Consider the following 27,767-nt stretch of genomic DNA (forward strand, 5'->3'; position numbering starts at 1 on the left):
ACGCAGTACAGACTGAAAATTGGTTTATTCCTGGGAGTAGAAAAGGTGCCACCCTATACATTTGCTGGGGTGAACTGAGATTGTAGGAACACAAGGGTGAATTAAAATCATGTCAGGTAAACCAGCTCCGAGAACTTATTGGACACACTGGACCTGGGAAGTGGTGCAGCTCCCTCACTTGGACCCCATATAGAAGAACACTCCTTATACTGTGCTGTCATGGCTCTTCCTCCCTGGGGTGTGTAGCAAAAGACACACAGGCAAAGGATTTCTGACCGTTCCAGGGCCTTCAGTTTTGCTTGGTCTCTGCTGCTGACAGAGCCCCCTTGGATTGAAGTCTGCCTGTCTGTAGGTCAGGGCATGCTGTCCATTTGTCCACCTGGACAATGACCTGACCTTAGTTCCTGCAGCTCACCTCTGCCGATGGACTTCATGCTGCACTTCTGTGCAAACCTGTGATCCAGAAGCAGCTGGCTCACACCTGGGTTAGCTTACCCCCACAAGCACTCTTTTTACATTGCTGCAGCTTCCTGGCCTCTCAGGCCTCTTTTGAAATCTCTTGAACTCTGTCATGGTGCATTTAACCCTTTACAGCCATTCTGTAACACAGACTTGCACATCTACATATATGTTTGTATATGCACACATATTTGCATACTGTATGAAGTATGATCTGGGAGATAAAGATTAACCTTTAATTAAGGTTAATTAATTAAATGTTAGTTAACCTTTAATTAACTAAGGAGGTAAAGTCAGGCATATTTATTTCTAGGATGTGGAGACTAACCTGGTCTACATAGTGAACTCTAGGCTAGACAGGGCTAGATAGTGAGACCCTTTCTTAAAATAAACAAAAACCGGAATAAAGACAACTGTGTTTCCCTTGGCCTGACTAGCAAGAAAAACACCTGCTTTGTGAAATTACCGTTATTCAGTAAGCTGTGCCATTGTAGAAAGACACAAACACGTTTATTTACATTTCTGACACCATGCACTCATGACAAAATTGTAAATTCTCTGCCTTATTTTGCTGAAGAATCATTCATGCCTTTAAAGTGCAAACTTAAAGTTGCTTAGCTACCAGATCACTTAAGCAGTAAAACAATATAATCAAAAGAACTCAGGAGAGTTCCCTGTTACTACCCATGACTCGGTCCCAGCCTCACAGCTATAGTCTCCTTTCCCCCTCCTACATGAGAGGTCACCACCTAGGAATGAGACTCCCTAGTACCATGGGACTCTGGTTCTTTCTTTTTAAAAAATAATTTATTTAATTTTATGTGCATTAGTGTGAAGGTGTCAGATCCTTGGAATTGCCATTACAGAGAGTTATGAGTTGCCCTGTGGGTGCTGGGAATTGAACCCAGGTCCCATTTGGAAGAACAGACAGTGCTCTTAACCACTGAGCCATCTCTCCAGCCCTGGGTCTCTAGTTCTTAATCCTTCAAAAACATCCAAAAAACATCCATTGATCATCAATGCTTACAGAGAAAGATTTTTCGAAATGATTGCACCCGGTTAACAATTCATCTTTATGTTAACTGAAGGGTAGAAATGAGAACGCATTTTAAATGTCACAAGAATGAAGTCACAGGAGAGAACATGAAGAATGAAGCCCAGGGGAGAACATGAGACACGGGTTCAGGTTCCTGCAGACTTTCTATGCCATAAAGATAGAAACACCAGGGAAAGCCTTTCCCTGCTCGTCTCCCTTCTCCCTAGGACATAAAGTGTAATGAAGGACATCCAGTCACTGTCCCGTCTCCCCCTTGTTCTTATCAGAACAGCCCCCTCCCATACCACTTCAGGAGCACTGATTCCCAGCAACTGGCATTTGTGTTTTTTTCCCAGGTGGCCCTCTTCGTTTTGGCTCTAATAAACCCTTGTTGTGACGTTTGGTGTTGTCAACATGGCTTTACAGTTGACAAGTATATAGGTTGACAACTGAGATTGTTGTGGATTTAAATCATGGAGTTCAAACAATTTTCTTCAGTTACTTTCAAATTTCATCATTAGTATTAAATCCTAGCAGACTTTTTGAAGCTTCTGACTTTTTTCTTAGTATGTTAATATTACATACACACACACACATACAAAGAAGCATGGATGCATGTACACATGGAGATGTATTTTGAGATAAAGTATTGCTGTGTAGATAAGACTGGCCTTGAACTGATCCTCCTGTTTTAGGCTCCTAAGTCCTGGGAGTACAGGCATGTACCATTATAACCAGATTCACCTGTCATTTCTTTGCTTCTCCTCTTTCCCTACCTCTCTCTGCATGTTTGTGTGTGTGTGTGTGTGTGTGTGTTATATTTTGCTGGAAATCTAACCTAGAACTTCATCACACTCTTATATCACATATCTCATAATGTGATAGAGAAAGTGAACAGGTTTTCTGAAATTTAGATACCTTTGCATTGGTGAGATAAACCTTTGTCATAACAAAATTAGAAAATACCCTGTCTAACAGAGCCCTGGCTGTCCTGGACTCATTTTGTAGACCAGGCTGGCCTTGAACTCACTTCTGTGAGTTCTACACTACCACTCTCAGTACTGGATTTCATTTTTAATGTTATGTTTAAGAAATTATGCTAGGCTGGAGAGATGGCTCAGAGGTTGAGAGCACTGGCTGTTCTTCCATAGGTACTGAGTTCAATTCCCAGCAACCACATGGTGGCTCATAACCATCTATAATGACATCTGGTGCCCTCTTCTGGCCTGCAGGCACATGAGCAGGCAGTATAGTGTATAAATAATAAATCTAAAAAAAAAAAACAAAAAAGAAATTATGCCTGTTGGTGGTACACACACCTTTAATCTTAGCACTGAGGAGGCAGAGGCAGGTGGATCTCTGAGTTCAAGATCAGCTTGGTCTACAAAGGGAGTTCTAGGACAACTGGGGCTACATAGAGAAACCCTGCCTCAAAAACAAACAAACAAAAACAAAAAAAAAAAAGAAGAAAAGAAAGAAAAGCAATTATGTTTTTAAATTTATGAATGAGATTGTGTGTATGTGTGTGTATGGCAGAGTCACATAGAGCCTAGTCATTGAATAAGGACATTAATTAAGAAGACTGGGAAGGCAACTTTGGTGAGGTTCCTCTCTGCACCAGAGGGACCCCCAGAGAGAGAACTTTTTTTCTAGCAACACTTCACACTTGGAGGAATAAACCTCTCATCCCCAAAGCTGACCTTGATAACTCATCACAGGGTCTTCCATATCAAGGAAACATGGCAAGCTTCAAGAGGAGTGGGAAGGCCAGGAGGAGAGGGACTGAGGAAGACACTGAATATATTGGGGTGAGTGTACTTAAGGAGCTTGCAGATGGGCATCGGTGGACGGCTGGACTGATAGGACTGAAGCTCTAGAGCAGTTGTTTTCAACCCCCAGGCATAAGATTATTTTGTTGCTACTTTACAACTGAAAATTTGCTACTGTTACGAATCACAATGTAAATAGCTGATATGCAGGATGTCTGATATGGGACCCCTATTAAAAGGTCATTCAACCCCAAAGGGGGTTGGGACTCTCTGCTCTACAAATGTAGCAAAAAACAAAACAAAACACACACAAACAAACCCACCAAGATGGTGCAGTGGCAGCCAGGAGAATCCAAGGGAGTTGGAATCAAGAGATGATGTCTGAGGCGATCAGCAAGCAGCTCCTTCTATAGGAACAAATGGGTGGGAACAAGCAAGAAGCTGCAAGTTGAGGAATTCCCAGCCTGGCCAGAGCTTGGTCAGGGTAGATGAGGGTCCTGGTCACTGCCCCAGATGAATGAACTCAGGGAATGATGCTCAACACAGTGAAAAGACTGACTATTGGTGAGAAGCAAGATGGAGGGGGAATGGAGATGTTCATGTAGGGATGCCTCTGAGCTTCTTTTTTTAAAAAATTTGTTTATTTTTTATTAATTACAATTTATTCATTTTGTATCCCAACTGTAGCTCCCTCCCTCATCCCATCCCGTCTCAATCCCACTCCTCCCTCCCTCTTCTCCTATGCCATGCCCCCAGTCCACTGAGAATGGAGGCCCTCCTTCCTTTCCATCTGACCCCAGTTTATCAGGTCTCATCAGGACTGGCTGCATTGTCTTCTTCTGTGCTTGGTAAGGCTGCTTCTTCCTCAGGGGATGGTGATTAAAGAGCCAGCCACTGAGTTCATGTCAGAGACAGCCCCGTTCCCTTTACTAGGGAACTCTCTTGGACACTGAGCTGTCATGGGCTACATCTGTGCAGGGATTCTAGGTTATCTCCATGCATGGTCCTTGGTTGGAGTATCAGTCTCAGAAAAGACCCCTGGGTCCAGGTTTTTTGGTTCTGTTGCTCTCCTTGTGGAGCTCCTGTCCCCTCAGGTCTTTCTATTTCCCCCTTTTTTCATAAGATTCCCTGAACTCTGTCCAAAGTTTGGCTATGAGTCTCAGCATCTGCTTTGATACCCTACTGGTATCAAAGACCCTAGGGTCTTTCAGAGGTCCTCTGTGGTAGGCTCCTGTCCTGTTTCCTGTTTTTTCCTTCTTCCAATGTCCATCCTGTTTGCCTTTCCGAGTGAGGATTGATCATCCTACCCAGGGTCCTCCTTCTAGCTCAGCTTCTTTAGGTACAGATTTTAGTATGATTGTCCTATATTATATGTCTAATATCCACTTATAAGTGAGTATGTACCAAGTGGTTTTTTTTTTTTTTGTGCTTCTGGGATACTTCACTCAGGATGATCTTTTCTAGATCCCACCATTTGCCTGCAAATTTCATGATTTCCTTGTTTTTAATTGCTGAGTAGTATTCCATTGTGTAAATGTACCACAATTTATGTATCAAAACTAAAGTCCAAGTGGACCAAAGACCTAAATATAAAACCAGACACACTAAACCTGTTAGAAGAAAAAGCAGGAAAGAGCCTTGAGCTCATTGGCACAGGAGACAACTTTCTGAACAGAACACCAACAACACAGGCTCTAAGATCAACAATTGATATATAGGACCTCATGAAACTGAAATTTTCTGTAAAGCAAGGACACTGTCATCCAAACAAAACAACAGCCTATGAATTGGGAAAGGATCTTTACCAACCCTGTATCTGACAGAGGGATAATATCCAGAGTATATAAAGAACTCAAGAAGTTAAACAGTAACAAATCAAGTAATCCAATTAAAAAATGGGGTGCAGAGCTAAACAGATGATTCTCAATAGAGGAATATCGAATGGCAGAGAAACACTTAAAGAAATGCTCAACGTCCTTAGTCATCAGAGAAATGCAAATCAAAACGACCCTGAGATTTCACCTTACACCCATCAGAATGGCAAAGGTTAAAACCTCAAGTAACAACACATGCTGGAGAGGATGTGGAGTAAGGGGAATCCTCCTCCACTGCTGGTGGGAATGTAAACTTATACAACCACTTTGGAAATCAATCTGGCGCTTTCTCAGACAATTAGGAATAGTGCTTCCTCAAGATCCAGCTATACCACTCCTAGGCACATATCCAAAATATGCTCAAGTACACAACAAGGACATTTGCTCAACCATGTCCGTAGCAGCCTCTGGGCTTCTTTGCATCCCATTCTCCAGCTGTCTGATTCCTCTGGGTCCACTAGAGGGCGACGTCTCACAGCTCTGGTTCGGGCATTCACTCAGAGACGCTGGGGCCCCTTCCCTCCCAAGACTGTGCTGTTTTTATAAGGACCTGTGTGGTGGGAAATGATGTATTCAGGAGAATAGGGAGAAACTGCTTCTCTATCCCGCCTTCCAAATTGAGAAACACTGCAGGCAATTATTTCTATCTGAAAGGAAGACGGGAGAGGAGAGACAGAAAATATGGGATCGTCTCAGTGCCTTTGAATGGATAATTGCTTTCTCCGACTCTTTCAAGGCTGAGAGCCACAGAACTCAAGAGATAGGAGTTAAGTGATATTCTGTATCCAGAATATCTTATTCTGCTCGACACTACTTATTTTCAGGCAAGGTTTCTCTTTGTAGCCCTGTCAGGCCTGGGACTCACTATAAAGATCAGGCTGGCCTTGAACTCACAGAGATCAACCTGTCTCTGTCTGACTTTCTTTTCTCTTCTTTTCTTTTTAAACTAGACTCAAATATTCCAGGCTGGCTTTGAACTCACTGTGACCTTGAACTTCTGATCCTCCTGTGTCTATCTGTCAAGTGTTAGAACTATGGGAGTGCCTGCCATCATCCCGTTATGCCATGCTCAATGGAACCTTGTGCATGCTGGGAAGACACTCTACCAGCTTAGTTACTGCCCCACTCAAGTGTCCAGGACATTATTGAAAGGAGATCACTGTTAGGCAGCATGTCAAAAGCCCAGCTCCTTCCCCTGGACTGCTCACCCCATCTCACTAGGGTATGTAAAGGCCAGGTAATCTCTGACAGGCCCCTTGTAACCAGAGGTCAAAGGAGAGGGTATCTGAGCAGCCAGAATCATTTCTGAAGACACAGTCAGGCCCAGAGAAACTGCGTTTTCCCAAGTGAGTAGAACAGAAATGGAAGAATCTCGTTGGGAGATGGTGTGTGAGGAAACTCCTGGAACAGTGCTCTGGAGACCTCAGTGAACAAGCAGATATACGACCCCTCCATGGTATGATTACAGGGAAGGTTTCTATTGTAGATATGAGAAAAAGAACAACAGGAGCTATCTGGAAGAGTCCAGAACAGGGAGAAAGAAAGAGACTGAACATGGCTCCTGAGTCCTGGGATTACAGGCATTATAACCAGATTCACCTGTCATTTCTTTGCTTCTCCTCTTGCCCCACGTGTGTGTGTGTGTGTGTGTGTGTGTGTGTGTGTGTGTGTGTGTGTTGGGGTATGTATATTTTTCTGGAAATCTAACCTAGAACTTCATCACATTCTCATATCACATATCTCATAATGTGATAGAAAAAGTGAATAGGTTTTCTGAAATTTAGATACCTTTGCATTGGTGAGATAAACCTTTGTCATAACAAAATTAGAAAATACCCTGTCTAACAGAGCCCTGGCTGTCCTGGACTCATTTTGGCCTTGAACTCACTTCTGTGAGTTCTACACTACTACTCCCAGTACTGGATTTCATTTTTAATGTTATGTTTAAGAAATTATGCCTGTGGGTGGTGCACATACCTTTAATCTCAGCACTGAGGAGCAGAGGCAGGTGGATCTCTGAGTTCAAGGCCAGCTTGATCTACAAAGGGAGTTCCAGGACAACTGGGGCTACATAGAGAAACCCTGCCTCAAAAACAAACAAACAAACAAACAAAAACAAAAAAAGAAGGAAAGAAAGAAAAGCAATTATGTTTCTAAATTTATGAATGAGATTGTGTGTGTGTGTGTGTGTGTGTGTGTGTGTGTGTATGTATGTGTGTGTGTGTGTGTACAGCAGAGCCACACGGAGCCTAGTCATTGAATAAGGACTCATTCATTAAGAAGATTAGAAAGGCAACTTTGGTGAGGTTCTTCTCTGCACCAGAGGGACCCCCAGAGAAGACAGACAGCTCAGAACTTTTTTCTAGCAACACTTTGCCCTTGGAGGAATAAATCTCTCATCCCCAAAGATGACTTTGGTAACTCACTTCTTCGTAGAAGTGAAGGTCAGCTGCCTGTGTTCTCTAGAAAAGTCATTGCTGGGACTGACTCCTGCATTTGCACTCTTTGAGCAGAGTGGTAAGTGACTGACTTTTAAGGTAGAAAGGCCTACTCCAAGAGCAGCATAAAGCATCCTTGGGGCCTTAGGCTGGTAAGGGAGAGCCGGGGTAGAATGAACTTCCTGCTGCTCTACTTAGAGAAAGTGAGGCCGAGCTTGCTTTGAAGCTAACAGAAGGCAGCAATGCGGCATTTAGCTTTGTTTTTGGAGAAAGGGCCTCATGTATATCAGGTTGGCCTTGAGTACATGGCTTGCTGAGGATGACCTTGATCTTGAACTTTTAAGCCTCCTGTTTTTACTTCCACCTACTTGTGCTACTTTACCCTGGGTTTTCTGTGATTCTAGGGATCAAATCCAAGGCTTTGTGCAAAGATAGGCAAGGACCCTAGTAACTGAGATAAACCGCTAGCTTGTACAGGCCCTGTTTCAAAACCCTGTTGCTAATCTTTAAAACATTTCAAAATATACTTTGTTTTATTTTTATAAATTATTTCTTTAATGTGCATTTGTGTTTTACCTTCATGTGTGACTGCGAAGTTGTCAGATCCACTGGAACTATAGTTACAGGCAATTGTGAACCGTTTGTGTGGGTGCCAGGGATTGAGTCCAGATCTTCTGGAAGTGCTCTGAACCGCAGAGCCATCTCTTTAACCCCTCAAAAGTTACTTTAAGTTCTTTCTTTGTGTATGTGTGTGGGCTTGCTTGTACCACAGCAATCAGAGGACAGCATGGGAGGGTCAGTTCTTTCCTTCCACCACACGGGTCCTGAAGACTGGACTCAGGTCTTCTGTCTCTACTGCACATGCCTAAACAGTTGAACCGTTTTGATGGCCCAGTATGTTTTTCTTTTTATTTTGTTTAGATTTATTAATTTCATGTGTGCGAATGTTTGCTTACATGCATATATACGCACCACATGGGTGCTTGGTGCCCTCAAAGGTTAGACGAGGGTGTTGGGTTGGCATTGAAGTTATAGGTAGTTGTGAGCCACTGTGTGGGTGCTAAGAATTGAACCTGGGTCCTTTTAATGCTGACAGCCCTTATCCTCTGAGCCATCTCTCTAGCCCAACCCTCATCTTCTTTTTAATTAAAAAATTGAAGTAACTTTTAAGTAACTGAAGTAACTTTTTATAATAACTTTTAATGTAAGTTCAGTGGGAGTTTTAGTTCTTTTGCAATTTTTGGTTGTTTTTTTCTGGTTTGTGTAGTAGTTCCAGGAATTGAACCCAGGTTCACACATGCTGAGCAGAGGCTCTACTATTGAGCTACTGACCCAGATCGATTTCAGTGTGCTATTAAAAATTATCACAGTGTTGTACAGCCACAAACAGTAGCCGGAAGATTTTTATCATTTTCCTCTAAGGAAACTTCTTTAATCCATGTTGTTTCACTTGGCTTATTCCCAGACACTTTTTACAAACAGAGCTATAATACAATGGAGCCTTTTGAGTCTTCCTCTCTGCTTGTTTGATTTTTGTTTTGTTTGTTTGTTTTTTAAACAGGATCTCCGGCAGTCCAGGCTGTCCTCGAACCAGCTATGTAGCCAAGGATGCCCTTGAACTCCTAACTACACAAGGGTCCAGGATAACGGGTATATGCCGCCATGCTTGGTACTGGAGCCAGAGACCGGAGATCCACACTTGCTAGACAATGACTGTCAACTGTGTTGCACCCTCAGCCTGTGTGTCTGATGTTTTTAGGATAATGTCTTCAAAGTCTGTCTATGGAGTTGCATGCATCCATAGCCCAGTCTTTCCACGCATTGGTTACATTCTACCACACAGATATGCTACATTACATTTATCCGTTTATCACTTCATATAAATCGGAGCTGTTTCCATAGAGTAGTGCTGTTATGCCAGGCCAAGTGGTACAGACTTGTCATCAGGTAGTCAGAAACAGGGGGAGTGTCAGTCTGACGCTAGCCTGGGCTACCTATAGAAAGAGCTTATCTCAAACAAAACAAAGTGACAATGACAGAAAGAAGAGTGTGCTGCTGTGAGAAATCATGTGATGTTTTTGTGTGAACACTGTTTTCAGTTCTGATGAGCTGAGTTGCCAAACTTTGTCCATTGCACCTGACCTAAAAGCCTGTGTGTTAAAGTCTTGATAGGCAGCTTAGAGTATTTAAAAGCTGCTTGCTATTGAGGGAAGCTAGGGTATCAGGAGTGTGCCTTCAAAAGCATCACTGGACTCTCAGCCCCTCTCATAGGACTGATTATGCTCTTCTATAAACTTTCTGTTATGAGGTGATGCCTCATCACAGACCCTAAAGCATGGGCCTACCTGACCATGGAATGAAATCTCTAAATCTGTGTTCATAAACGGGTAGACCCTTTATCTTTAGGAGTAGATTTGCCCTCTGTTAGATGTAGGGTTGGTGAAGAGCTTTTCCCAATCTGTGGTCTGCCATTTTGTCCTATTGACAATGTCTTTTGTTTTACAGAAGCTTTTCGTTTGCAAGAGGTCCTATTTATTAATTGTTGATCTTAGAACCTGAGCTGTTGGTGTTCTCTTCAGGAAGTTGTCTCCTATGTCCACGAGTTCAAGGCTATTCCCCACTTTCTCTTCTATTAGATTTAGTGCATCTAGTTTTATGTTAAGGTCTTTGATCCACTTGCACTTGAGCTTTGTGCAGAGTGATAGATATGGATCTATATGCATTCTTTTACATGATTGACACCCAGTTAGACCAGCACCATTTGTTGAAGATTTTTTTTTCTTTGTCAAAAATCAGGTCCATAGATATGTGGGGTTATTTCTGGATCTTTTATTTGGTTCCATTGATCAACCTGCCTGTTTTTATGCCAATACCATGTGGGTTTTATTACCATTGCTCTGTAGAACCACTTGAAATCAAGGATGGTGATACAACTTTATCAAAGTGGCTGGGTACAAAATTAACTAAAAAAAAAAATCAGTAGCCTTCCTTTTTAAAAAATGATAACTGGGCTGAGGAAAAAAATTAGAGAAACAAGACTCTTCACAATAGCCACAAATAATATATAATATTGGTGTAACTCTAATCAAACAAGTGAAAGACCTGTATGACAAGAACTTCAAGTCTTTGAAGACAGAAATTGAAGAAAATATCAGAAGATGGAAAATTTTCTTATGCTCATGGATTGTTAGGATTTACATAGTAAAAATGGCCATCCTACCAAAAGCGATCTACAGATTCAATGCAATTCCCATCAAAATCTCAACACAATTCTTTATAGATCCTGAAAGAGCAATCCTCAATTTCATATAGAAAAAACAAACAAAACAAAACAAAACAAAAAACAGAAAAGCTAAAACAATCCCATCTAACTTTGATAAAGTTGTTTATCAGCTGTTGGAGTTCTCGGGTAGATTTTTGTATGTTTGTTTTTATTTTTTGAGACAGTGTTTCTGTAGCATTGGCTGGCCTGGAACTCACTCTGTAAACCAGGCTGGCCTCGAACTCACAGAGATCTGCCTGCCCTGCCTTCCAAATTCTGGGTTCAAAGGTGTATACCACCACTGCACTGCTCTCGGGTAGAATTTTGGGGGTCACTTATATATGCTATCATATCATCTGCCAATAGCAATACTTTTTCTTTTCTATTTTTTATCCCCTTGACCTCCTTTGGCTGTCTTATTACTCTAGCTAGAACGTCAAGTACTATATTGAATAGATATGGAGATAGATAGTGGGCAGCCTTGTCTTGTCCCTGATTTTAGTGGAACTTCTTTAAGTTTCTCTGCATTTAATTTGGTGTTGGCAATTAGCTTGCTCTATATTGCTTTTATTGTGTTTAGGTGTGCACCTTGTATCCCTGATCTCTCTAACTTTTTAACAAGAAGGGTTGCTGGATTCTATCAAAGGCTTTTTCAGCATCTACTGAGACGATCATGTGTGTGTGTGTTTTTTCTTTTAGTTTGTTATGTGGTAGATTACATTGATAGGTTTTTATATGTTGAACCATCCCTGCATCTCTGGGATGAAGTCTACTTGATCATGGTGGATGTTATGGGTTCATGAATGGCCGCACACCGACCGCTTGGACACCAGACTCAGATTAAAAGAACTTTATTGAATGATGAACAAAAAGTGACCAGTCAGGGACACAGTCTGGGCCTGGGAGCCAGACTGTGACTCCCATTTCTTAGGTAGGCCTTTTATACAAAAAAACCGAAACCAGGTAACAACCAGGTAACCAGGTGGGTACCAAGGGGAGGACAGCATTACATCATTTTTATGAGCTAAATACAAGAAAGATTTTGCTCCGAGTACATTGTATCCAGATAGCTAGACAAAGCATCTTGAGCTGATTGGTTAGGATTTAGGCTTGGGGAGTTTCCACTTTCCCACTATTCCAGGAGAAAGGAGCATAGCAGGGTATTGTGGTTTTGTTTAAGTAGAACATGTATTATTAATTCAAGTAGGACATTCAACAAGTATTGAATTGTAAGTAAAAGGCTATTCAAGTTTCCAGGTAGGCAGAGCCTGAGAACTTTCACTTAATTTTACCTTATGATCAAAATGGAGACTTAAAAGTAAAATGCCTGTTGTTCTGCTGAAGATAAAAGCAGATGTTAACAGAGGCGCTATACAGTTACGCTAAAAACTAATGTAAGTCTCAATGGAGGGGCTATGAAGTTAACGCAGATTGTAACAGTGAATGATGTTTTTGATATGCTCTTGGATTCAGTTTGTGAGTATTTTTATTGCATATTTTTACATCAATGTTCATAAGGGAGATTGGTCTGAAATTTTCTTTCTTCACTGAGTCTTTGTGTAGTTTAGGCATTAGGATGGCTGTGGCCACACAGAATGAGTTTGGCAATGTTCTTTTGTTTGTATTTTGTGGAATAGTTTGAGGACCACAGCCTGTAAGCCACTTGAATACATCCTTTATCTATGTTTAGGAGGTTATGCTTTCAACATTTGTGAAAGGAGGGACACTCAGGAACCATGGCAGTAAAGGTCCTGGTGTCCGTTGAGAGATTTATTGACACATTCATGAGATCCAATTTGTCCGTGTGGCTAACTTGAGGTAGAAGAGCCTGATGGGAAGACTGTAAGCACCTTTATGCCTACTTTTGGAGTCAACATCTTTACCCACAATTCTGATAAATTCCTTTACCTTCGTATAGCAACACTAGAAAAGTCCCACTACTCAGTAGTTTTAAAGCAAAAGGGATGATCAATAAAAAAAGCTACATATAATATCCTGAAATAAATATTACTTATAGATCAAAGAAATTAGTATTATTAAATATAATTTAATTAGCAGTCTCATCCTAGAACTGTGTACTCTGTCAATTTATGCTTTATTTGGCGTGCAGGTTTACTTACCAAATTTTTTACACATATGTAGTTTTGGTTGATTGACTTCTAAAGACACGGGAAGTCTGAGACATCTTTATGAAGTCTAACAAAAAGCAAGGATTCCAATACAGCCTTAAAGTCAATTCCATAAAGCCTAGTCCAAAGAACCAAGTCCACAACCAAGAGGACTGGTGAAGAAGATGCAGGATGGAGCTTGTTCCCTGGCAAGAAGGTAGAACATGGCTAAGAGTACAGGCTCTACGTGTGACGGGAAAGTGGAAGGGGGCTCATAAAAGCAGAAGGGGGTGGGAGAAGGGCAGAAGATGTGAGAAGAAAGAATGATGCTTGGCTGTCCTGCTGCAGATACAGAGTGCTCACCCAGCTCTCATTCCCCATTGTTGCTGTGGAACTGGGCAATGGAAATCTCTTCCTTCCTTCTCTCCCTCCTTCCTCTCCTTTTCCCCCTCTTGCCCTCTCTCTCTTTCATCCTTCCCCCCATCTGTAGGGCTAGGGATGGAACTTGCACGTGCTGAGCAAGTACCCTCTCACCAAGCCACACCTCAGCTTTCAGTAGCGATTTCCACCCTATTTCTCCTGGACCTTTCTTGGCTAATTCTGACCGTGGCTCCTAAGGCTGTCTGTATTGAGCTTCGGTGGAACTACTCCTTGCTTGATCAGCTCCTTCCAGACCACACCCAGAATCTTTGCCCTCTGGCTTGGACTCCTTCCACTACTGTAATCATTAATGCCTCCCGGAAACCCACAGACAATAGGTACCAACGCCTGTACTTGTCACCAACCAGAGGCAGTATCTGCTGAAGTTTCGAGATGGAGAGAAGTGAGGAGAGAGATGGCAGTGAGAAGCCTGCAAAGCAAGAGCACAGGAGTGGGGAGCCAGGGTTGAGGCTGAAGAGGGAGATTGGTCTGTGGAGTGCAGTGTCCATAACAGCTGGCTCTATGATTGGTTCTGGCATCTTCATGTCACCACAAGGGGTCTTGGTTTACATGGGCAGTGCCGGAGCCAGTCTTATTGTCTGGGCAATCTGTGGCCTCCTGGCCCTGCTGGGTTCCCTGTGCTATGCTGAAATGGGCAGCCTGGTTCCTGAATCTGGGGGAGACTATGCCTACATTTTGCGAACCTTTGGCTCTCTGCCCGCCTTCCTGGTTATCTACATGTTCGTTCTAGTGGGCAGACCAGCTGCCATCGCCGCCATCTCTCTGAGCTTCGCTGAGTATGTGCTGGCTCCCTTCTACCCAGGCTGCTCCTCACTCCCCCAGTCCCCAGTCAAGATTGTGGCCTCTTTCTGCATCCTGCTTCTGCTGCTGATCAACTTCTGGAGCTCACGGATGTCCACCGTGGTGATGAACGTGTGCATGGCTGCCAAAGTGTTCTCACTGATAGTCATTGTAGTGGGTGGGGTCGTGGTGCTGGCCCAGGGCTACAGTCGCACAGATTTCCTGCTGTCTGCCTTCCACAACACAACAAACCAGGCTGGGCGCATTGGCATGGCTTTCTACCAGGGGCTCTGGTCCTTTGATGGCTGGGCTAATATCAATACGGTGGCAGAGGAGCTTAAGAACCCAAAGGTAAGTTGAGAGTGCTGTTGTGTGGGTGAACCTTTTAACCTCTGCAGCTCCAGGAACTGGAGTTCCCACCACTCAAATGGCTGAGACCGTGAGGAGTCTAACAGACTCCCTTGTTGTACTCGTAGGACATGCATGGCAGCCCTTCTGCCTTGAGTAGTTTAGGGGATTTTAACTATGGCTTCGAGATAAGGCAGAGTACTTCATAGTGTCAAACCCCATGGTCTCATCTTTCTGGCCCTTGAGATTAACCATCAACATTCAACTTTCTTTTAAGGGAAAACTGAAGTCTGCAAAAGGGAAATTATTTTGAATTCGTACTGCTGGCATTCTTATTGATTCTGTTGGCTACCTCCTGGATTGTTCCCTCTAGAACATTGCAGTAGATACATAACTCATAGTTTCTGAAGTCTGGGAGCCATTTGAGGACATAGCATACTTTGGCATAAGGAACAGACCAAGTCATGCCTGCTCCCCCTACCTTCGAGCCTGGCCTGGATAACCAGAGTGCTAACCAGTCTGCAGGGCTACCTGGGACTCAGTTGTGGCTTTTAGATTTTCAGTTATTAATATGCTGACTCTTTGTCACAAACATATTTTCTGAGATGTTGTTTATTTTCTTTTTTCCTTGCAAGAGTTTCAGATTCTCACAGAATGGGAACTGCAAGTCTTCTGCTGTCCCCACTGGGCTGGCTAGGGACATTCTGGCTTTCAGAATCTCTGCAAAGGCTCACTGGAGGGGAGCTTGGGAAGGGAATGGCAACTTAGAGACAAAAGTGCCAGAACAGAGGAGGGAGGAGAGGAGAAACAGATAGAGAAAGTAGAGAGAGATGGAGACAGAAGAGAAAGAGACAAATGAAAGAGATAGAACCACACAGAGATAGAGACAGGGAAAAACAGACAGAGGCAGAGGGAACAGAAAGTCAGAGAGAAGAAACAGAAAAAAGAGCGAAGAAAGACAGAGAGAAAATAGAGACAGAGGAAAGAGATACAGAGATAGATGAGAGAGAATGCATGCTAGGAGTCCTAGGAGTTCATCCTCATTTTTATTTTTTTCCTTTGAGACAAGAGTCTCATTGCAGCCCAGGTGGGCCTTGAACTTGTTCTGTGGCTAAAAATGCTCTTGAACTTCTGATCTTCCTATCTCTAGCTCCTTAATGGTGGACCACACAGGACCACACCGCCATGCCTGGTGGTTTTAATTTCTTGTTATAATTTCATGTTACTAATTCTCTGCCTATGAAAAGGGACCATCATAAGAACTGCCCTCACTTCCTCATAAGGTTCTGAGGTTTCACTGGTACATTCTTGGTAGATAATACTTGGGAAACTCTCAAGTAAATGGGTAGCATGTACATAGGGTTGCCTTACAGTAGCAGAGCTCTCTTTCCAATCTAGACCCTGGGCTTTCAACTAGGTTAAGGAAAGAGCAGGGTCCCAAGAAGTTGGCCCCTGAAGTTGAAGACAAGGTCCCATAGTTGCAGTGGTTATCAGTGAAACTTCTCTAGGAAGGAGCCAAGAGTTAAGATTTTAGGTCCTGTATGTGTTAGTCCCTGTCACCACTACTCAATGCTGTTGTGGTAGCAGGAAAACTGCCATAGATAAATAAAGGAACATTGCTGTGTTTCAATAAAGCTTTATTGACAAAAATCAGGCCATATGGTCTATGGCAGTAGTTTGATGATCTTTGCTAGAGCTGAGGCTTTTTTTTTTTTTTAATGTGGATTTCAAAGCAAAATGTAAGCCAGTCATCTGAATGCCAGTATTTAAAATTCTGCCTCATTTTGCTCTAATGGGTAGATAAAGGGTATATTTATTTCAAACTCTCTTCACCTCCACCAAAGAAACTGTAGAAACTGTGCCAAAACGTGGTCACCCTTATAGGCAGACTCCTTGGGATTTGAATCAAGAATTCAGGGCCTGCAGAGTGAAATCAGAATATCTCACCTTTCTTGTGGTATATATTGGCCAGAAACATGTCTATGATCCAACCCAGGGCTCTTCCATTGCCACAGCTCATTACTGCTAGGAAAGTTGCCTGAGGAGAGGTCAAATTCAAAAAGTATACTTAGTTTCTTGCCCTCAATACCTGTGAGGTTAGGTCATGCAATGTGCTGAGGGCATCCCAGTGAGGCCTGAGAAAATGAGAGCACCTTGGCTACAGGTAGACTTGTGGGGGCCTAGGCAGAGGCCCCTGGGTGGTAAAGCAGTAGCTACTATAGCCATTCTATGGTTAAGACAACTTTCATTTGAACTCGAGAGTCCCAGATTTAAAAGCTGGAAGGGCCTGGGAGGACTCATGTACAAGAGTCTGTTGCTGCCTCATTTCCTGCATTTTCCCTAGTTTGCAATATAGTTCTCTTGGGAGGGTGATAACAAAGCAGAACAGGCAAGCAAGTCCTCCTGGGAGAGGAGACTGGAGTCTAGCCACAGCTCTGCAGAAATAGTATGTGCATGAAGCTGGAGGCCAGAAAGGACAGAGCCTGCCAATGGACAAGGGCACACAGGGAGCAAAGACAGCATCTACACTGGGGCTGGTTGCCAAGAGCTGAACTAGGTCGAGATGACAGCCCCATTCTCTGTGTCCCTCTTCTTTCCTTTCCCTCTCCACTTTCAGTAATTTCTATGGGCAGAGCTCAGTCCTGACAGAAAGCTTTGGAACTTGTTCTTTCTTTAAGTCTGAGGAGGAGAAGATGTGCTAATCAGAAGTGGGTGTTTCCATGAGGGGCAAATCCTAGCTGTTGCAGAGTGGACTAGTGAGATCTTTAGCTTTCTCTCTCTTCTGATTTCCTCTGCAAGAAATTCTCCTTCACATCTTCCCCCGGTCACTTCCACTCCTCAGAGAGAGCCCAGGTGAAGGCCTTCTTCATTCTGGAAGCTTTGGTGATGCCTCCACCATTCCCTCTGTTATCTCTACTGCCACCTGTCTAGTCCCTCCTGTCATTTCCTGCATGCCTGTCTGATTGTGTGCCCCTACAACAGGGGTCATGATCTCATGGGGAGAAAAGCACAGTGCTTCCATTCCCCAGGGCCTGGCACAGTGCCATGTGAATAGCATAGTTCTGAATTTGTTCTGGAGGCTGAGAAAGACCACATCAGCTAACATTTGCCCTCTTCTCCCTGACCTTGCAGCAGAACCTGGTGTGGGCAGTGATGATTGCCATCCCCCTGGTCACCATCCTCTATGTCCTGGTCAATATCAGCTACCTGCTGGTTATGTCACCCTCTGAGATTCTCTCCTCTGATGCCATAGCTGTGACCTGGGGGTGAGTGAGTCACGTGGTATGTCCCTTGGACACCAGACAGACATTTAGGGAATAGGGAAGGATGGTGCGCTATGTGAATTTGAACTTGCCTTTAAATGCATTGCTTTCTCTATTTCCAAGGAGGCCTCCCTGCCCCTTTCCAAGTTAACTGTTGGAGTTCTTTTCACCAATCCCTCTGTTGTTCTAGGAACCAGGTTCTGGGATCCTTGGCCTGGCTGGTGCCTGTGGCTGTTGCACTTTCGACCTTTGGTACTGTCAATGCGGTGTTCTTCAGCGGCAGCAGAGTGTGCTATGCAGCCGCAAGAGAAGGTCACATGGTAAGAGGCGGTCAAGCAAGGTGGTGAGGGCTGCAAGAGGGCTCCTGAGACACCTTTCACTTACACTTTCTCTTGCCTGAGCCTAGCATTTAGCCCAAGGCTGAACTAACCCAATCGGATGTGACCATCTTTTCTTCTGAGGATGGAACAGAGCATTCCATGCCTTCCTGCCATCTTCCTAGTGTCTTCCAGATTTCAGGACAGTCATGGTCCTGGATTATGTGGATTAGAAGAAGTGAGTGATAAAGTCCTACCGTGTATAGCAAGAGTTCAGAGGCTACAGGGAGGCAGCCCAGAGTACACATAGTGACCTTTTCCCTCAGAGACTCTTTCCTCCCGTGTCAGCTTTGACTGTAACAGTAATATTGAATAATAGACAACCCCAGATCCCAGTGCCTTACAACAGCATTTAATTGTTGCTCCTAGTGTTAGCCGTAGCCCTTCTGATTTCAGTTATTCTTATTTTTGGAACGAGTCTGTTCCTCTTCCAGGGATCTAGGTCTTTGCTTGCCACTTATGCTCATGTTTTATTGGGTGAATAAAGCAATCGAGTCCACACGAATTACTGAAAATGCTATTCCTGACACAAGAGGCAAAGAGAGGGAGAGAATATTTGGAGGATAAAAATCCAGTGTACCTTAGTAACCCAAGAAAGCTATGGTACTAATGACCATCCGTTTGCACACACTGCTGTCTAGAGCATGACAGGGGACAGAGTACTTACTGTGGCTTTTCTATAGCCTCTCATGCCATGTTTTGCAGCCCCAAATCATGTCGATGATTCATGTGAATAGACTCACACCAGTCCCAGCACTGATCTTCACCACAGCTGTGGCTTTGGTCTTGGCATTTCCAGGAAGCTTCAGCCTCTTTGTGAACTTCCTGAGGTGAGTAAGATTTTCACAGGCTGGTATCTGTGCCCTAGACATCTATGTATCTACATATCCTTACATGTACAAACTTGTACACATATGCACATATAAATGTGTTTTCTGGATCTTGTAAGTGAAAGTGCACATGGGTGTGCAAGCGTACCCATACATGCACACACACATATGCGCACACACAGAGAGATACATGCACACTAGTGTCTGACAAGAAACAAGTAGCTAGTTCACATCTCAGTGGACCAGGAAGCAGAGAGAGGACAAAAAGTTGAGTGTCATAAATCTCAAGGCCACTCACCCACCTGGAGACTCGTTTCTTCATTGTGCTTCCATCCCCTCCATTCCAGTAATCTCCCAAAACAGCATCTCCAGATGTTTCAAACACATGAGCCCATGGAGCAATATTTTACATCCAAAAAATATCTGTCTGTCTGCCTGCCTGCCTGTTTATCTTTCTTTCTGCACACACACACACACATACACACACACACAGAAGTATATCCATGCCTCTTGAGCTCCACATATATATACATACACACACACACACACACACACACATATGTACGTGTGTGTACGTATGTGTGTGTGTGTGTATGATGCATTTCTGAAAGCCCAGGCTCAAAGACCTCACATCTACACACATTTCAACCATTTCCTCTGTTATGTTTCCAAAATTAAATGTGGCTCTCCTCTCCCTAAATGCAGCAAGACAGATATTCCATCACGAGATAACCTAAGGCTGTGATGTCACTGTCACTTTTTTCTTAGTCCTTCATTCTGCAGCTAAGACGATGTTAAAGGACATGGAGGCATTGTGACGCTGGGGAGTCGTTGGAAACGGCGTGATTTTTCCCTTTGTAGTCCAGGCCTGTGCTCTGGACTCTACCCCATTTAATTCTCCGGAACTCAGCGCAGAATCACATCAAGCTGTTTGGCGCAGTGGATGATTTTGCCAAGGGAAGGGGATGTTCTGACTCCCTCTTAATATTTTCCTCAAGACAGAAATCACAGGCTGTTGTGATATCCATTTGTAATTTTCTAAGCTCGTTTGAAGCAGGGTTGATTCTTCAATTACCAGTTGAGCACAGTATCTGGGTATGGAGGGAGGTCTAGCAATGTCTCAGGCATCACATGTTCCCTTGCTCTCTTGTCTAATCTAAGATGGGACGTTCAGTGCCTGACGTGACTGTTAAGAACAAGTCACAAATAATGTTGTATTTTCATTTTTTCCCCCATAAGAAAGATGGACATCATTATACCAGTGATAACAAAATCTAACCCACTGTGGGTCTGGGGGGGGGGGGGGGGGGGGGGGGTGGGGCAGAGAGGTAAGGTGTCTTCAGGTAGAGAATGGGGATGTGACTAGAATGTCTCAGTACAGAGCAAGTACAGAGCCTGGACTGATCCATTTAGTTAGGACCTAACGCTTTACAGTCTTGATCAACTCAAAGGATGGCTTGTTTTGGACCTTGTTTGCCAAGTTAGATAGAATTTGTGTATGTATCCATGTGTATGCAGGCGTGTGTGTGTGTGTGTGTGTGTGTGTGTGTGTGTGTGTGTGCGTGTGTATACTCATTCATATGTGCGTGTGGAGGACAGGGGACCAAACCTGGGTGTCATTTCTTATATGCCATTCACATTTTTCTATAACAATGTCCTCGTTAGAGTTTCTATTGCTGTGATCAAACACAATGACCAGAAGCAAGTTGGGAAAGAAAGGGTTTACACTTTGACTCTTTTAGTCTGTCACTGAAGGAAGTCAGGACGGGAACTCAAACAGGGCAGGAACCTAGACAGAGAAGCTGATGCAGAGGCCGTGGAGGGTGCTGCTTACTGGCTTGCTTCTCATAACTTGCTGAGCCTGCTTTCTTATAGAACCCAGGACCACCAGCCCAGGGATAGAACCACCCAGAATGGGCAGGGTCCTCCCCTATCAATCATTAATTAAGAAAATGCCCTACAGCCAGATCTTATGGAGGCATTTTCTCAATTGAGGCTCCCTCCTTTCAGCTAACTCTGGCTTGTGTCAAGTTGACATAAAACTAGCCAGCACATATAGTGTCTCACTATGTAGCTCTGGCTGGTGGCGAACATGCTACATAGACCAAGTTGGCCTAGAACTTTCGGCAATATTTCTGCCTTTGCCACCCAAGTGTAAATCTAGCCAAGTAGACCAGGCTGCCTGGCCACTGAGCTCCAGGCATCCACTTTTATCTGCCTTCACAGTATTGGGATTGCCCAATAGCACCCTACCTGAATATTCTACATGGGTTCTTTGCGCTTGTGTAGCAAGCTCTTTACTGATCTAGCTATGTCTCCAGACACTCAGGTGGAACTTTATTAGAATGGCAGCAGCCGCTCAGACTACAGACCTTGGAAAGAACAGAGTCAAGGGTTTATTGTGTGTTTAGCAGCATACACATAACATCACCAACCCTTAGGGAAAGATGGGTTGGGAGCAGAACTCTCTTTTCCAGTGAGCTGTCTCTCCGGTGAGCAGAGGCCTCTCTGAGATCCCACCATGCTCTCCTTTATAAAAGATTTTATTTTAGAGCCCAGCATGGTGGCACACACCTGTAATCCCAACACTCAGGGAGGCAGAGGCAGGTGGATTGCTGTGAGTTTGAGGCCAGCCTGTTCTACAAAGGGAATCCAGGACAGCCAAGGCTACACAGAGAAACAATTATTCTTTGATAATTTCACATATGTATAAAATACATTCTGGCCCACTACCTTCCTCTTCCCATAAGCTGCACTCCTTCCTTTACCAACTTCCTATCCCAATGTCATGTTTTTTTTATTTTGTGACTCACTGGGTCATCCCTAGGCTTTTTTTTTTTTAATTAAGATTTATTGATTTTATTTTATGTGTATTAAGTGTTTTGTTTGCATGTATGTTTGTGTGCCACATTTGTGCCTGGTTCCCACAGAGAACAGAAGAGGACATTAGATCTCTTGGAACTGGAGTTAAGGGTGGTTGTGAGCCACCATATGGGTGTTGGGACATGAACCTGTATCTTCTGTGAGAGGAGCGGATGCTCTTAACCACTGAGCCATCTTTACAGCTATTGGGTGTCCTTCTAAAGAAAACCAAATGCTCCTCCTCCTCTTTGAACATTTTGTCCCGGTCTAGGCAGGTTCCATCAGAGACCGCCTCATTTATACTTTTCATTTTTCCACTGCAGCTTTATGTCCTGGCTCATCTCTGGAACCACCTTTGGCTGTCTCCTGTATTTGCGAATAAAGACAAAGAATCTTCCCCACGCTTACAAGGTAACCTTCAGGACAGCCACTGGGCATTTTTCAATCTAGGCTCCTTTATGAATTATATCTTTGGGCCACTGTCTCCTTCAAGGCCTAGAACAGTGGCTCTCAACCTTCTTAATGTTGTGACCCTTTAATACAGTTCCTCATGTTGTGGTGACCCCCAGCCATAAAATTATTTTCATTGCTACTTCATAACTGTAATTTTGCTACTCTTATAAATCATAACAAAAATATTTGATATACAATCCCCAAAGGGGTTGAGACCCACAGGTTGAGAATCCCAGGCCTCGACAAGGAATGTCAGTGGCTGCTATTGTCATTGTATTTGGTAGGACACTGCACATTTTTGAGGGTGGTAAGGTGTATTGACCATTTTTCCTCTGGAGAACCACGAGGGAGAAAGATGGAACACAAATGCAGAGGCCACATAGCACAGAGAGGCCAAGTCTGTGCTCCAGACTCTGCTTCTTAAAGAGCCAGCTGTAGTCCAGTGGGTGGATCCCCTGGCCCAGCCTAGCATTCCAGCAGAACCTGGAAGAGGGGCACTAGTGGCAAGTGGAAATAAATGAAAGGTAGGTTGGTAGGACAGAACTCAATGACACCCCTCCCTCACCATTCCAGTCTCAGGGGTCAAATAACTTCTTTGTGCCCTCTGCAGGTTCCCACCTTCATTCCCGCCATCATGGTCCTGGTGTCTCTCTACCTGGTGCTGGCACCCATCATTGGCCAGCCCCAGAAAGAATTCTTGTACATCTTCCTGTTCGTGCTCAGTGGCTTCCCAGTATACTTCCTACTTTTCCACTTCCGGTGTCAACCCAAGTGTATACAAACAGTCACTATGCATCTCCAGCTGCTCCTGGAAGTTGCTCCAACCACTAAAGATAATTGACTGGGTGGTCCTATAGGGTGCACTCTGCTCCCTTCACTGCAGACCCCACTATTCCTACTGGTTCTCTGTAGACTGATGATGCATAATTCCAGTAAGCACTTGTGCTATAGTACAGCTGCTTTGAGGTTTGGGACTCTCTACCAGGACACTGTCACATGTCTTTGAAACCTATTCCTTTGACACAGGTACAACCTTGTTTCACAAAGAAACAGCTAGTTACAGATAGATATTTAGTTGCTATTTGTAGCCTAAATGGATAGTCCTGAATGAGTTTGTTCTTTGGGTTTCTGTCATTAGAAATCTGTTGTCTTATTTGGCCTCTGATGTTGCTTGAGCTGAAGATGTGCACATCTTGGGATTTAAATGGGGCCATTTGTATCAAGTGGGCAGAGAAGTAGAGAAAGCCAGTATGTCAAGATGGATGAGGACACTATAGGAGAGATATGTTTTTTAAAAAAATGATGTGGCACTGAAGAATGAAGAGGCAGGATCTGAAAGTGTAGTTTTGATCTTTGTCCTGTAGTTTAAGTGCCACTTGATGATATTTTTTTTTGGGGGGGGGAGGTTATATCCTCCTCTTTTTCTTCTTCCTCCTTCTTCTCTTTCTTCTCCTCCTCTTCCTCTTCTTCCTCCTTTTTCTATTTTTGCAAACCTGGATATAGGCAAGCACTGTAGCATCAAATTTCCTGGGACAACTTATACCATAAAATAAATTTCTCATTTTGCCTCCAATGAGTTTGAGTGGGTACCTACCTACTTCTGGCAATGAGACAAGATTTGTTTGTGGCAATTATTCTTGTTTGGGGAGACTTCAGTTGTGGTTTGAAGCTCCCTATTTGCTTGAACAGTACAATAAGCAGTAGATGTACTGCTAGAAAGGTGGGATTATTGGCTTTGAAAAAAAAGGAAAGACAGATAAATTTCCAGGAGATGGAGACTGGAAAGATGGCTCAGTGGTTAAGAGCACTGACTGCTCTTCTAGAGGTCCTGAGTTTGATTCCCAACAACCACATGGTGGCTCCCAACCATCTAAACTGGGATCTGATGCTATCTTCTGGCATGCAGGTGAACATGCAGAGAGAGAGAGAACTCATACATATACATATATATATATATATATATATATATATATATATACACATATATAATAACTAAATAAAAATAAATCTTTTTTTTTAATTCCAGGAAAAAAGGCAAAGAGCTGGAACAGATTTCCTGAGAAAGCTTATAGGTTATAGGACTAAACAGAAATGAGAAGACAGAGAAACCTCACTATCTTGGGAAGAATGTGGGAGATGAAGAATGACAGATGCTTAGGATGAGAGTATAGCTCCTGCAGACATCTAGGGGTTGAGTGATTCAAAAGAAAGGGGCAGAAAACGTCTTTTAGTTCCTCCTGAAAACTGGATTTAGGCAACTCATGTATGGTTTTAGGGCGCCGTCACACATTTGTTACTTTTCTGTTAGTGTGATAAAATACTATGACCAACACAACTTATAGAGCGTGTTTATCTGGGCTTATGGCTCCATAGGGATCAGAGTCCATCACCACTGTGACAGGGAAGTGTGGCAGCAGGCAGATGTGGTGGCTGCAACAGCTGAGAATTCGGATTTTGCACTTCAAACGTGGTAGAGGACACAGTGGAAATGGTATGCGCCTTTTGAAACCTCAAAGCCTGCACACACTTTTTTCAGAAAGGCCACACCATCCAAAACTACACAAATAGCTTCACCAAGGGTGCCCAGTGTTCAAACGCCTGAGCCTATCAGGAACATTCTCATTCAAACCACCACTTACCCCATACCTTGCTTCACAGTAGACATCAACCAGAAAAGTTCAACAGTTCGATTCAGTTCTAACACAGAGTCTGAGTTTGGTCCAAGCTCCTCAGGCTTAAGGGTTCAGCTCCTCATGATGACTATCACTTGAGACACCAGTGATTTAAGTCTACAAGCATGACTTTGAAATTGGACATCCCTACAACTTCCCCCTTCAAATACTAGAACGACTCACAGAACCTAGAAAACCACTTTATTATTAGCAGTTGAATATAAAAGATTCAACTCAGATGCACAGTGTAAGGTAGGAGGTCTGGAGGGCAGCTTCGGCCAGCTTCTGCTTCCATGTCTTTTGTGGTAAAGCAGTTTCCTCTGATTTGCAATATTCCACCCTGGAGGGAGCTTTGTTGACATTCAAGAAGTTAACAAAACTTACAATGCTCAGGAAGTAAGTAACTAACAAGTCCTAGGAAGCTCCTGAAATTCACAAGATTCACAAGATCCCACCCAAAAGTGGTGAGGCCTGCACACAGGCTCCTCTCTTTGATGAGCCCTCTGTCTGGATAAATAGATGTTTATGTCTCCTCAGGAAAAGTCATCCAACACCCTTTCCAGCACCTACATATGTTTACCCAGAAACTTTCCAAATCCTGTCATTCGGGAGTTTTTATAGAGGCGTCATTAGGTATGCATGACTGATTTAAATCATTGTTCAAATTCAATCTCCAACCTCTGTCCCTTCTCCAGGCAGAGTGGGTTGAGTGGTCTAAACAACCCTCCTTCTTTGAGACAGGGTTTCTCTGGGTAGCCTTGGCTACTCTGGACTCACTTCGTAGACTAGACTGGCCCTGAACTCACAGAAATCCACCTGCCTCTGCCTCTCCAAGTGGTGGGATTACAGGCCTGTGCCACTGCAACCGGCGGAATGTTCTAAACTTCCTCCTCCTTCGAGGGGAATCCCACAGGAATTGTTTTTATTTTTACATTTGGAAGTGCTAGGGACCAACTTCAGGGCCTTATACATGCTGCAAGCATTTTGCCAAGTCATACAATTGAAATTGGGATTCTGATAGTATTGAAAGGGTTAGGCTAACTTTGTAACCTATATGTCTTCTAAAGCCTATAGTTTTGAGTTTTAGGTCCAGGTTAAGCTAAAGCCTCTTAGTACCTTTCCAGAGAATGGAGGAATGTGCCCCTATCTGTGAGGACAGATATAAAAAAGGCAAGCAAGCAATGACCTTCACTCAGCAAAAGAAGGACCAGACCCTTGTCTTTGAGATAGCATTTCTTAGCAACGAACCTAGACTTCTTCTGAGTAGCTTTTGACCTCCAGCCAAAAGTCTGTAGCCCCTAATCTTCAAGGATGAGCTAACCACCCCCACCTTCAATTGCAGCTGCATCCACCCTTGGCAGGACTGGACAGGCTTGAGCACCTAAGACTAACCAATTATCTTACTTTATAGCTTCCTCATCCAATCCTAAATTGCCAAGACTGCAACTTCAAATCTCCCGCAATTTTTCTTTTAAAAACCTAAAGGCCTTTGTCTCCCGGTGCCACTCTTTGCTGACCGGCAGGGGTGACCCCATTGTGCAATGGTAAATAAACCTCTTTCTTTTGCAACGAGTCTTGGTCTGGGGGAGTTTCTGGAAAGGGCGTGATCTTGAACTCCTGAGCTGTGAGACCCCAGGTCTTACAGTATCAACAGATCTAAGTACTTCTTCTTTCCTTTCCTAGCATCAACGTCTTTGAGTTATGGTACACAAAATATTAGATACACAATATTCTGTTAAAATTAGTATGTCCTTGATCCTGTTGAAGAAAGTAACATTTAGCCAGACAATCTTGTCCTCTGCAGCCATCCAAGTGTTATTTCAGGAAGGCAGGCAAAGGAGGTACTTTACTACCCTGACATTTGCGGTGCTATCCTGGCTTAAGCCCCTTGTCCTTTAAACTTTTTACTGTATTTCGGGGAGAGCCGGGTTCTTTGTCAGCCACAGATTTCATATTCTTAATATGTCGGCGTGAGAGATGTCGGCAGTTAGTTCTCTGCTGCCCTTGCAGCAGTCTCCTTGTGGAATTCTTTGAGAACTTCCAACTGATTGGGCCTGATGGAAATGTGTGACCGGGTTTTGGCATAGCTTCTATAGCTTCTTCTGGGCTCCAGTTTTTTGATGCACCTTCGAGGTGTTGCACAGGAATCTAGTCTCAAAGTTCTCGTTCCTGGTGATCATCCGGCGTACATTCTCGTCCAGTACCGGCTGGTGTTTCATTCTCCGCAATAGCAGCGCGCCCAGCAGCACCGTGGTGTCAATGTGGTACCAGTCCGGGTGGGCCCAGCCGTGCACCCTCCCGCGGAACACTCGAACACCATGTAGAGCAGCAGCGGGTAGAAGAGCACCCGGGCCAGGCCGGCCTCCAGCCGCGCAGACGCCGCCATCCCTGTTCTAAACTTCCAACCATGTCCCATCCCTGAAGCTACCAAAGTAGCATGTTAAAAGTATTCATTAAAAGTATTTTAGGGCCTCTGTACTAGCAATTAGGAATAAAACCTTATTTGTGGTCTGCACAGTCCTGAACCGGGAACTGTTGATTAACCCAGTTCCTGAGGACAGTTCCACAGGGAAGTTCTAGTGTCCCATCTTCCCAAGGAGCTTGAGGGGGATGGGGGTTGAGGAATGTTGCAGAGAAAAGAAAGCTTCAAAAAAAACTGGTCCTACCCAGCTCCTCTTCTAAGTACCTGGTTGGACTAGAGAAACCAACCACGTGATTAAGAGGATTGGAGTGTTTAGCATAACCTCTGGAGAGGAAGGTAGGGCTCGAGATTAAGTTCACTCATCGAATGCTGA

The 27,767-nt window shown here is 43.8% G+C and overlaps 1 protein-coding gene and 1 pseudogene across 1 annotated transcript; one reads left to right on the top strand and one right to left on the bottom strand.

The window, feature by feature from the left end:
• The first annotated feature begins 13,759 nt into the window (after positions 1 to 13,759).
• LOC129688450 (b(0,+)-type amino acid transporter 1-like) lies at positions 13,760 to 23,340 on the top strand. Its single transcript, XM_055623278.1, has 6 exons — positions 13,760 to 14,518; positions 17,648 to 17,781; positions 17,969 to 18,098; positions 18,861 to 18,985; positions 22,171 to 22,258; positions 22,911 to 23,340. The coding sequence occupies exons 1-6, from the start codon at positions 13,760 to 13,762 to the stop codon at positions 23,139 to 23,141; spliced, it is 1,467 nt and encodes a 488-aa protein (XP_055479253.1). The 3' UTR covers positions 23,142 to 23,340.
• Positions 23,341 to 26,959: 3,619 nt separating this feature from the next.
• On the bottom strand, positions 26,960 to 27,358 carry LOC129687047 (phosphatidylglycerophosphatase and protein-tyrosine phosphatase 1-like; annotated as a pseudogene).
• Between the last annotated feature and the right edge of the window lie 409 nt (positions 27,359 to 27,767).

Source organism: Psammomys obesus, unplaced genomic scaffold (assembly GCF_907164565.1).
Source record: "Psammomys obesus unplaced genomic scaffold, mPsaObe1.curated_primary_1811, whole genome shotgun sequence".
In the NCBI taxonomy this organism is placed as follows: Eukaryota; Metazoa; Chordata; class Mammalia; order Rodentia; family Muridae; genus Psammomys; species Psammomys obesus.